The sequence below is a fragment of the Miniopterus schreibersii genome, assembly GCF_964146895.1.
Source record: "Miniopterus schreibersii genome assembly, chromosome: 11".
Lineage (NCBI taxonomy): Eukaryota > Metazoa > Chordata > Mammalia > Chiroptera > Miniopteridae > Miniopterus > Miniopterus schreibersii.
Window position 1 is genome coordinate 24,379,393 of NC_138111.1, and position 12,500 is coordinate 24,391,892.

Genomic DNA, 12,500 nt, shown 5'->3' on the forward strand with positions numbered 1-12,500 from the left:
ATCATTAGTTGATTGATTTACAAGGAGGGATGTGAACATTTGTTTTTCTTTGTGGTGGTCACAGATGGGGTTGCTGTTACAATGTATAACAGTGGGTACAGCTCTGGCACTGAGGAGTCAGAACAGATGCTAGCCCAAAACCACACAGGTGAGGCTGTGCTGGTGCTTAGTGGCCAGATGTAAGCCTTGATCATATTCTCAGGGACGCAGTCCTGAGGACAGGGCATTGAAGGATAGGAGTTAATGGGCGACATTGAACATTTGGTTGTGGAGAGGCAGGGACAGAGGACTCACAGAGGATTTTTCGGCCTGAGAGAGGCCTCAGTTACCTCATCCAGGGATATATCAGGATCGAGTTCTGCTATAAGTAATAGAAAGTCCCCAAATAACAGTGGCATAAATAAGATAGTTTATTTCTCCCAAGTAAGTGAATTTCAGGACTGGTACAGTGTTGCATGGACTTAGGGACCTAGGTTCCTCTACCTGTTGGTCTCCTAGGCATGGCTTCTGTTACCAAGGTCACCTCTTAGTTAAGGTGGCTTCCAGAGCTCTGGGCATTACTGCCTCATTCCAGCCAGCAGGAAAGAAGAGGTGGCCATGGGTACATGCGAGGTATCTTTCAAGAGTTTTCCTGAAAACTCACACATCACTTCTGCTTACATCAAATTGGTCAGAATTTAGTCACATGGCCACATCACACTGCACAGAAGGTTGGGAAATGAAATCTTTGTTCCTGGTTTTGTGTGCCCAGCTAAATATCAGGGGTATCTACTAAGGAGGGGTGGAAGATGGATACTGGGGGAGAGCTAGCAGTCTCTGACTTAGGAATGCTCTCTCTCACGGTTGTGGTTTTTAAATAAGATCATCCACAGGAAGATCTTAGCATAGTGCCTGGCTCACAATGACCTCTGTTATCTGCTCTGTGACCTTAGACATGTATCGTATCTCTCTGAGCTTCATGTTCCTCTGCTCTGAAATGAGAGCCTCCTGGTTGGGGTGGGCCTCAAGTCCATAAGGCTCTGAGACCCTAATCTGGAGGCTGGCCAGGAGAGGGCAGTGTTGGAGAGGAGAAGGGAGGTGAGGAGCTCCCTTAGAAGTCCTGCGCTGTCAGGACCTGCCCAGCAGTGCTGGGTCTTGACCTGGATCTGTCTGCTATCCACCATGCAATGAGTGTAAATCGGTGTCTCTACACACTGACTGTGGGAGCTTGTACCACCTGAGATTTGATAAACAGCAATAAGAACTTTCATTGGAAGATGCTGTAAAATATAAAGAAGAAAAATAAAATCACCCTTGATTACACATATCTTCATGATTGACATTTTGTGGTATATATTATTTGAGCATTTGTCCTATCATTTTTAGCATCTATGAATATGATAGAATGCTATATATAATAATAGCAGATACTTAGCATAGCATTTACTAAGTACCAGCTGCTATTCACAGCACTGTACATACATTCACTCATTTAACCTCCTGACAACTGTGCAGAGTAGGCACTGTTATCTTCCCCATATTGTGCTGAGCCTGATTTGTTAACAGGTTTTCATTTTTTCTACATCACTGAACACTCACTGTCCGCATCGCATCTAAGGGCTGCGTGACACCACATTCCATCGTGGGAGTGTGCCTGAGTGACAGTGAAGTCTGACCTTTGGACTTTGTGGTTTCTAGTTTTTTGTTGTTTTAACAGTGCTGATGAATATCCTTATGCCTCATTTCCCCCCACTAGCCTGATTACTTCCTCAGGATAAATATCTAGAAATGGAATCCCTGGGTGTGAACATCATTATCTTGCAGAAAATGTGCAACAATTTAGACTCGCACCTGAAGGAGTGAAAATGTCCATCTGTGGTGGGTTTGCGGCTGTGAGTTTCCTTAGTCATCTTCCAGTGCAACCCCCCATTTGCTGGATGAAATTGCTGAGGTCCAGAGGGAGCAGCACTTGTTCACAGACTCTCAGAAAAGCTCCGAACAGCCCTGGTGGGAACCGGGGATGCCCATTCTGCCTTGGAACTCTACTGTCCCTCCTCTTCATGCCCTGTAGGGGGCAGCAGTGTGCCCACCTGCCCCTTGGCAGATGGAAGCTGGCCAGGGAGCCCTGCTGAGTGGGCGTTTGCAGCCATCCTTGTGGAGATGCCCAGCTTGGAGGCAGGTTTAGCTGTGGGATGCCCTTCCCTGCAAAGCACCATCTGGCACGAAGTTCACTGTCTTTCCTTAATTAAAGTTAGTTTGGACTGTGTGAATGCTTTTCCTTGACAGTCCACCAGTCCTCATTGTGTGGATTTTATACTGACCCCAAATCACATTTTCAAAATTTCAAATTCAGTTACAGTTAAAAATGTCAGTAGTGGGAGGTGTGGCTGGAGGGTAGGTGGGTGTGGTGGGATGGGGAAGGGAGTGTTTGCTGGGCTCACAGAGAACTAGCCCATGCCTCCCAGTTCCCTCATCTCCTGCCCCTTTGTCCTGAAACCCCTAGCTGTGATCATACAAGTCTCCTTGCAGTTCTGCATGTGTCCTGCTTCTCTCCACGTCTTTCCACATTCTGTTCCCTCCATCTGCAGTGCCCTTTTCTGCGTCCTCACTGGGCCAGCTTGCATTGGCCTTTAGGCTCAGGTGCCCCTCCTCCAGAATTCCGTCTACCTGCAGCAAGGAGCCTCCCCTTGCTCTCCCAGCTCCCCTGTCCCCCTCACAGCACACTCAGCATCACTTGGCTTCACCTCGGCTCTCCATCCTTCTGTCCTGGTTCTAATCTTGCTGCTGTGGATGGATCCAGGAGAAGCCAGGAGCTAGAGCAGAGCAGATGTGGGTATTGCTCAGTTACTGGGAAGAGAGCTGAGGACACCATTGTGGGTTTTTGGCTTGAGTCAAGGGGTAGACCGTGCAATTCTCTGAGAAGCAGAAAAAACCTGGAGTCTTTCTCTCAGAGCTGAGAGCCATCTCGGGCCGTTGTCTAACCCACAGTCTGTCTTTTTCAGCTTCGAAACGGAGCCCCCTTCACCAGACTCCCAAGTGACAAGCTGAAGGCAGTCATCCCCCCTTTCTTACCCCCTTCCAGTTTTGAGCTGTGGAGCTCGGACCGGTCCCGGACATGTCACAGTGGAAAGGCAGACCCCATGAAGACGGTGCTGCCCCAGAGAGCCAGCAGGGGTCACCCCGTGGGTAGCGGGAGCACAGACACTGTAAGTCGCCCATCTGACGGCTTTGATCCATCACTCACCACTCCTTGAAATCATGATGTGTTGCAAGCATAAGGTCCTCAGACCCACTAATCCAGAGGGGTTAAAGCTTTTTATTTTATTTTTTAAAATCAGTGACACCTTTTGTCTAATGAAATCCTATAAAGAACTTAATATGTTACAGATTACAGTGTCAGAGCAAAGGGAATGAAAGCAGGAGCCCCTCTTCATTGTCCTCTCTCTGGAACCCTGAGGCTCCAAGGAACAGTTTGAAGACCTGAGCTAATTCAACCTTCCCTTTAGTACATGAGGACCCTGGGACCCAGAGAGGGGAAGTAATGTTCTGAAGATCACCCAGGTGGGGTAGGCCTGAGACCAACAACCACATTCTTGGTTTTTAATCAAGTTCCACACTACATTGTTGCTTAGATCCTAGGTCCATGACCAAGAGCAAACACCAGGAGGCAACTGTGTGCACTACTGGTATTTTCTTGTACTCAGAAGGAGTGTGACTTCCATCCTCTGGACCACAGTGATTTTTGTCTTTGTGGCCCTTGGTGTCTCTGTAACATACCGAGGTATCCCTCTTGAGGTAGGAGGTTATCTCCATGTGTGTAGACTATCTACACCGTGGATGCAGTAAATAGGCAAACCAAAGATGAGGATTTTGGACCTGACCTGCTGTTCTATTCTCAGCGATTGAAGAAACTCAAGGCCTCCATCTCTGATATAAAATAGGGCTGACCCCTGTGCTTGCTGCTGCCTCCCTGAGCTTTTGTCATATTAAATCTCTTCAGGGAGCCCAAGAGCCTGGCCCCCGGAGATGCTCAGAATGGGCATGGCAAGTTTGCATTTGGTCCGCCATGTGGGAGGAGTTGAGTAATCCTGAAAGCGGGGTGACCCATGGGTATTGATGTCATGGGGGCTCAGCCTGAGCTAATGATCAGGTTGTTAGCAGCTAGAAGTGAACTCCCGTCCCTTAGGGGCCTCCTACCAGGCTGAGCACGGGTCAGCAAGGATGTACAGGGCACATGCAGACATTGGCTGCCATGGGCCAGCTGAACTCCAGGTCTCTCCCCACAGAGATTCTGGGTGTCCAAAGGAAGTAACAGCAAGCCCTAACCCTAACACCTACCTTATACTTGCAGACTCCTGTCAGGCCGGTTAAATTTCCATCTCTCTCCAGAAGCCCAGCCTCTCCTGCCAACTCTGGAAACTTCAACCACTCGCCTCATTCCTCAGGTGGCTCCAGTGGGGTAGGGGGCATGAGTAGGCACGGCGGGGAGCTGCATAACCGCTCAGGTGGGCACCTGGGCAGCCCGCTCGGGGAGGTGGGAAGATCCCTTGGGGCTGAGGGTGTGAACCACCCCCTGCGCTCACTCTGCAGACAGTCCCAGAAATAACTGCACACTCCTTGTCTTCTTGATGTGGCCAAGGGATTTTTCAGTGAATTCACAATTCTGGGTTTCTTCTCCACGTTTTCTTGGGGGCAGGAATGGAGACAGAGGAAATAAAGCCTATAATGCTTTAATTTCTTGAAAAATTTTACAAGAAATTAGAAAATGCATGATGTTTTCATGGTGTTTAAAATTCTTGAAGATAAAACCTTTTCATTGAACAGATGAGGAAAGTGAAGATCAGAGTGAGCAAGAGGTTTGCTCAGGGATATACAGCAAGTTGGTGATTATTAGGACTCAAACCGGAGTGCCCCGTAGTTATTTTGACCTTACAGCACACTTTCTTATCCTTTCCAAGGATATCCAGGATTAACCAAAGCCAGCTGTGCAGGAAGGGCACTCCTGCTTTATGCCATTACAAGGAATGCATGTGTCATGTAGAAAACCTTTAAGATCAGATAAACTAGAAGATAATGATAATAATAACAATAATAAAAGGTATAATCTCACCCACTAGAGATAATCATTAACACTTTGATATATGTCTTTGCAAAGTACTTCTATGCATATTGTATTTATGAAAGCAGAATAATTTATAGAGCACTTAATATGTGCCAGGCATAGTGTCAAACCCTTTAAATGGATTATCTCTTTCAGTCCCCCAGCAACCTGCTAGGGTATTTGCTCCATTTCACAGATGAGGGAACTGGGCCTCAGGAAAGCTGAATTACACGGCCACGGTCATTCAGCCGTGAAGCGGCAGAGCAGGACTTGAACCCAGGCAGGCTGACTTCAGAGTATAGCCTGCTTTGTAGCCCTTTTCCCCTTTGCACACACCACCGTACTGTGAACGCCTGTTTATGTCCCTGCATCTGTATCTACAGCATCTTTTTAATAACCAAAGAACAGTCCATTCATATGAGGTATCACACTTTTATATAACCAGTTCCCTCTTGTTGAACACTGAGGCTGTTCTGGATTTTTGCGCTTGTAGATAATACCACACTAAGTAATGCCTTCCTGCCTCCACATGTGCATTCTTGGTCAGTGATTTGCTTAACATAAGTTCCCTCAAATCAGGGTGGTGGGGTCAATGGGTTTGCCTGTTTTCAAGGCTTTTGATAGATTTTACCTTCCAGAATGGCTCTATTCATGTAAAATATTTACCACAGTAGCCGGCACATAGTAAATGCCCTGGAAATGGTAGTTATCAGTGTTCTTCTGGTCCTGGGCATTTTCACTTTCCTTTTTCTTTCATAATAGTTCAGGGTTGCCAGTAGATTTGAGGAAACAGACACGGAATGAGGCAATCAGGGTTCAGTCAGGGAAGCTGACATCTCCACGTGTTATGGAATGAGGAAGTTAGAGCTGGGGACGTAAAGGTCAAAGTGAGGAGACAGGTCAAGGGAGGAGCTCTGGTGTGGCTGGACAGGTGGAAGGCGCTGCACAGGGGCTGCAGTGGGAATTCAGGGCAGGGCAGGCAGGCGCATCTGTGCCTGATGGAGGCTGGCTGAGCTGGCCGTGATGCAGGGGAAAAGCGAGGATGAGCTGATCTTGCCAGCACTGCATCTTTCACCGCACTTACTGTGATGCCTTCCTCACATGATGGCCACTGCATCCCAGCCACTTCTGGCTCTCAGGCGAGTCATCACGGGGTCAGCACTGACCCAGAATCACATGGGGTAGGGTTCTGGGAAATGTAGCTCTGGCTCATCCAGGTCAGCACAGGAAGTTCACTGCACCTGTGTTGCAGTCCTCTGGACCCATGGCAGTCATTCCCATTTCTCTTTCCTCAGGAGGCAGCATAGACAGTGTCCTGTCCCAGATCGCTGCCCAGAGGAAAAAAGCAGCTGGACTAACTGAACAGAAGCCCAGCCATCGGTCAAGTCCTGTTGGACCAGCACCTGGGTCCAGCCCTTCTGAGCAACTGGTCTCCCCTGCAGGTGGTGGTGGTCTCAGTGGCAAGGTACTTACGTTGTTTCTGTCTCTTCTGTTACACTCATAGATTCTGTCCTAACATAGCCCACATGCTGGGGAACATGGTTGGTGACACAGTCCTGGAACAGGACTAAAGACAGGCCCCTTACAGCAGCTGCTCCTAGGTTTTCTGAGAAGAGCTGGATCCTGTGGGCACTCACTGAGATCATACCCTGTGCCGTCAGTCCCCTGCACACATGGTCACCTCTCTCCTGATCTCTAGGGCACCAGCAGGTGTCTCTTGCAGCCTCACATTGCACATGTTTGTTCATTGATTAAAGCAAAAGGGTTCAGAGTGTGGATTCAGGAGCATACTGCCAGGGTTCAAATATCAGCCCCACACTTTAGCATTTAGGATGGGGCCTGGCCCGGCCCCTGGTGAACCTGTATGTCTGCTGTATTGACATTTTTAGCACTACCCTATTCGTTCATTGTATGCATTTTTGGAGCTTCTGCTCTGTGCCTGGCACTGCTAACAGTGAAGATCCAGCAGTGAGTTGGGGCTTTGTGACCACTCTCAGGGTATCACTATGACACCAGCAGTCTCACATCAGTGTGGTAGGGGCTGTCCTGGAAAAGGGAGGATGCCCTACTGGGCTTCAGGGCATCAGTGACATCTAAATGGGGACCTGAAAGATGAGGAGTCAGATGGAAGGAGCAGGGTGTGAGACTGTTCCGGGGCGAGGGGATAGCATTCCCAGCACTCCAGAGGCCAGGGTGGCAATGGGAGGGGCTGAAAGAAGGTTGGCTAGCAGGAAAGAGCCAGGGCCTCAACTCCCTGATTTGATACCATTCCTTCAATGATGCAACCCAAAAGCATCACCATACTGTTTGTATCTATGGAGTTTGCAGTGGATGAGAAACCTTAAATGGTTCTCTGGAATGGGAAGGCTTTCATTGTCTTTACAATGCCCCCTCCATCTCCTGAGCCCCTCTTCTTGGGTTGATTAATGGAGGGAGCCCCCAGAGTGTGGGTTCCTAGTCATGAGTGAACTGGCTCCTCCCCCAGGTGGCCCTCTGTGTGCCCCTCCCCTCAGTGGTGCAATGAAGCCCATTTCCTCATCTGAGAGGATCCCAAATCTAGGCACAGCCCCATTCTTTAACATATTTTTTAGATCTTAAGTTTAAAGTTAGATCACCTGAGAGCCACACTCTTGGACCTTTGCCCAGCAGTGCCTCCAGAGATTGATGTTTTAATGGATGAATGAGAAATAGTCTTTATTTCCTGCCCAACCACTGTTGGTTCCACAATTCTTTTTGTTATTCAAAGTCCCTTTTACAATTGGACCTGCATAATTAGGTTCCTTTTACAAAATGGCTCCAGAAAAAGTTTCTCTGTCCCTATGCATTATAAGCATATTTTCCATTATATGGAAAATTACTTGTATAATAGGATCTATGTAATTAAGTTCCTTTTAGAATTTGGCTCTAGGAAAAAAATGTCTACTGATACCCAGATACGTTTTCTTTCCTCAAAGAGTAAGAATTATATACTTACTGTATTACTCTTTTTGTCTTTGCTGCTAGGAAACTCAGAGCTACTCATTAAAGTAAATTTGCTAGCCTGGGCTTTGATATAGTTGTCCTTTGTTGCCTAAAATTTCCTGTTTCTAGTTGATGATCTCATTAGATGTGTTAGATATTATTAACTTCCTTTAATTGCTGTTAGAAGTAGGTAGACATCTAAGTTATAAATTATATTAACTATTATCTCACTTGAACACATCTATCATATATCATCTATCTGCATATGTATTCTGATGAAAGGAAATTGTGTTAAAACATGCAATCAGGAAACAATAAACTGGGGAAATGATCCAGTTCAGTGATCACCTGATGTTCTTAACATAATAATATGCTGTAACCTTCAGGTTTCTGGGTTCCACCTAGCATAACTGAATGAAACTCTCAAGACAGGGTCTGGGGAATCTGTTTTTTCCCCAGAGAGTGTTACAGCCAGCCCAGCTCAGAGCTCTTAGAAACCACTGGCCTAAATCAAAGGACACTAGGAGTGGGCTTTCTGTCAATGGCTCCAGCAGCAAAGTGGAGACATGAAGTGCTTTTCAAAGACTCCCTCAGGAAGAATTAGAAATTAGTATTCACAATATGAGCCTCCTGAATCTGGTTTTTGTACTTTGCTTAAAACAAGCTCTACTGTAATAATGGAATATTCACAAGGCATGGCTTCTAGTTTGTTTGTGAATCAGCATGAAGTGAGCCTTAGGAGGCATAGAATGGGGGGTTCATAGCATTTTTCTATACTTCCCAGATCTCTGAAAGCCTAAAGTCCCACTGTGTATATCAACTTTCTGTTCCTACCTTAAGTCTCAATGGTTTAAAACAAAAAGCATTTCTTTAGCTTATGAATGTGGGTTGACGGTGTACTCTGGACTTAACTAGGCAGTTCTGGTCTGGAGGGATCACTTGCATGTCTGGCTATTGGCTGAATTAACCAGGACAACTGGGCCATGTGTGTCCACAGGCTTGGACATTTCTGGTGGCAATGGCTAAAGCCATGATTTGAAAAACAATCAAGTACACCCTATGCAGGAGAACATAAAGAATTATGTAACAAAGGGTATGGACCCAGGGAGGAGTGGAGATGAGGTCATTAATACAATTAATCTCCTGCACTGAGGACATAGAAATAGTTCAGATATTTCAGAGCACCCCAAATCTTACATTTATCTGCCCTCTTCCCAGTAATATTGCCACAAGTCCAGAGTATCATGCTTCTTTGCTTTTGGCTGGGGTAGATCTGTTTTATAGAGATACTAATTCTTGCTTAATTAGGACCTTTATTATTGAATATCTTTATAGAAAAAGAAGAAGGCAGAATTTATTAATAATATAGACAACTAATTGATACAGTCTTTTAAAAGTTAAGAAAGGGACTTCTTTTTATACTCTGGGATGTAGTTAGTTAGAAGTGGCTTAGAAGGAGAGGTGTGCCCATTTCCAGGCATAAAAATCTTAGTTTCTGCTATTGTACTTTTAAGATGTTCAATTTTTAGCAAAAATCACAAGATATATGAAAAACTACACTCCCAAGAAAAAAAGCAATCAGAAGACTCTCACTTAGCTATAACTCAGGTGTTAGAATTATCTAACAGAATTTTAAAAAAACTATCATTATGTTAAAGGCTCTAATGGAAAATTTGAACAACATGCAAAATCATATGAGTATTTCAGCAGAGAGATGGAAACTATAAGAAAGTCAAGTGGAAATGCTAGAAATCAAAAACATGTAACAGAGATGAGGAATGCCTTTGATGGGCTCCTCAGTAGACTTGACACAGTCAAAGAAAGAATCATTGAACTTGAAGATAGAGCAATAGAAATTACCCAAACTGAAACACAAAAAGAGAAGTTAAGGCAAAAATAAGGACAGCAACAAAAACCCCAGAGCGTCTGAAAGTTGTGGGATAATATCATATGCTCTCACATTTGGGTGATTGGAATCCCTGAAGGAAAAGAGAGAGAGAGAGAATGGCAGGGCAGAAGAAATATTTTTAAATAATCTTTGAGAATTTCCCCAAATTAATGATAGAGACTAAACCACAGATCTAGGAAGTTCAGAAAACACTAAGTGGGATAAATATCAAAATGAATATACCTATCCATCATATAAACTACAGAATAAAGAACTCTCAAAACTCAACAATAAGAAAACAACCAACAAATTAAAAAATGGGCAAAATATCTGAATAGATACTTAATCAAAGATATACAAATGGCGCATAAACATATGAAAAGATGTTGGACATCATTAGGTATTACGGAAATGCAAATTAAAACCACAATGAGATAGAACTATACACCTATTAGAATGGCTAAAATTTAAAAATAAATACTTAAGGATGGAAGTGGGGATGAGAATGTGGAGCTACTGGAACTTTCATTCGGTGCTGGTAGGAATGCAAAATGGTACACCCACCTTGGAAACGTTTGGCAGTTTCTTATAAAACTAAACATATACTTACCGTATGAGCTGGCTATCTTACTCCTAGGTATTTACCCAAGTGAATTTTTAAAAAACTTCTGTTCATACAAAAATCTGTTGTTGAATGTTTGTAGCAGTTTCTCCGTTATCACCTCAAACTGGAAACATCTCATCAACAGGTGGATGGATGTGGTACATCCATGCATGGACTACTTCTCAGCAATGGAAAGGAACACACTATTGATAACATGCAATAGCTTGATTGGATTTTAAAAGGCATTATGTTGGGCCAGACCCAAAAGTCTGCATATTGTATCATTCCATTTATAAGGCATTCTGGAAAAGACAATACTATAGAGATGGAAAATAAATCAGTTATTTTCATGGATTGGGGTGGAGGGAAGGATTGACTAGACAGGGATAGCACAGGGAACCTGGGGGATGATAAAACTGTTCTGTATGGTACTCTGTTGTCAGGTACACAGCTGCATTTATCAAAACCCATAGAATTGTAAACAACAGAGTTATTTCTCCTATATGCAAATTTAAAAACCAAAATCAACCAGGAACCAAAGATGGAAGGTGGACTATGACAGCAGACCTAACTATTACAGATGAGTGACATAGCCACACTGTAGAAGATGGGGAAAACCCATATGTCAAGTGGGTATGGTAAGGCTAAAGTAGAGACAGAAAGAACCATACGCAAGCACTGGAATGTAGGTGAAAAATTGAAAAATTTTTTCTTACAGGAATATAGGTTAAATTCCAAAACCACTTTACATACATATACTTTTTGCATATATATGTGCTTGATGTATATAATAAGGTTAAACAAATAAGTAAATATAATAAGCCCAGTTTTTAACTGTCAGAGAATGAATTAAAGGAGAAATCCTAGAACAAACCCTGTGGATATTGGATTGAAGTCAGAAGTATCAGTATTGAATCATTATGAATGCATGCTTATAAATATAAATACACACATACATACATACACACAGGTTGATAAAGAAATAAATGTGGCTAAGTAGTATACATGGGCTAGTATACTTCATATATTTTCTTGCTCTGTTTACTGAGAGGACCTAGAAGCAGTGACATCCCAGTAGCAATGAGCAGTCTAGTACCCAGATTTTGGTTTCTAAATACCATTCTCCAATAAAAGGGACCAGGGTCTTGGAGAAGTGGTTTATTCCAGTAGTGGGTCAGTGAAAATACAGGATGAGCCTGAAGCTTTTTGTGGTGTCAGAAAGTAAGGAAATGCTTTTAAAAACAAAGAAAGAAATGAAAAAGGTGGGCATGTCAAAAGGACACCTGAAAGGTCTCAGTGACCAAAGCTGGAACAAGTTCAGCAACTATAAATAACGATAGTATTGGATTATGGGCCAAAGAATAAAATAAATGTCCATGAGCTCATATTGATATGAAAAAATAACTGAATAAATGGGGGAGAAGGAACAATTCTTCCTTACAGAAAAATTCCAAGTATGTGGAAGAATAAAGGAAATAGCAAATCGCCATTGGAACACCACATTCGTAATTGCTCCACACAAGATCCACCCTAAAAATGCTAAAATTAGGGGTTAAACTTTAAGGAAAAACAAGATACTTAGCTCAAAATACCTTCCCCCCAAATATTTCTCTCTTATAAAGGGAAAAATAATAACTTCACAATGGAGAAACCTGACAGACATTGCCTTAACTAGGTGATGAAGGTTAACGTCAGTAATAAGATACTGATACTTCGTGTCTCCTTGTATGACGTGCTAAGAATGGCACATTACCTCTGTGGTCGTTCACCCAAAAGCCCATAAGCAAATCTAATTATGAGAAAATATACGAGAAACCCAATTTGAGAGATACTCCATAAATACCTGACCAGGACTCTTCAAAAGTGTCAAGGTCATGAAAGACAAGGCAAAACTGAGGTACTGTCTGTCACACATTGGAGGAGACTAAGATGTGACAAGTCAATGCAATGTGGGGAACCTGGACCAG

At 43.8% G+C, this 12,500-nt stretch overlaps 1 protein-coding gene across 3 annotated transcripts in view; it reads left to right on the forward strand.

Annotated features, from left to right (window-relative positions):
- Positions 1-12,500, forward strand: part of ANKS6 (ankyrin repeat and sterile alpha motif domain containing 6) — a gene marked incomplete at its 5' end in the record, with an annotated part of 43,129 nt that overhangs the window by 16,094 nt on the left and 14,535 nt on the right. For all 3 annotated transcript variants that reach the window (XM_081151359.1, XM_081151358.1, XM_081151360.1), the window contains 3 exons: positions 2,982-3,185; positions 4,331-4,484; positions 6,376-6,545. In XM_081151359.1, the coding sequence (XP_081007485.1) occupies positions 2,982-3,185; positions 4,331-4,484; positions 6,376-6,545 (528 nt within the window). The remainder of the gene's footprint in view (positions 1-2,981; positions 3,186-4,330; positions 4,485-6,375; positions 6,546-12,500) is intronic.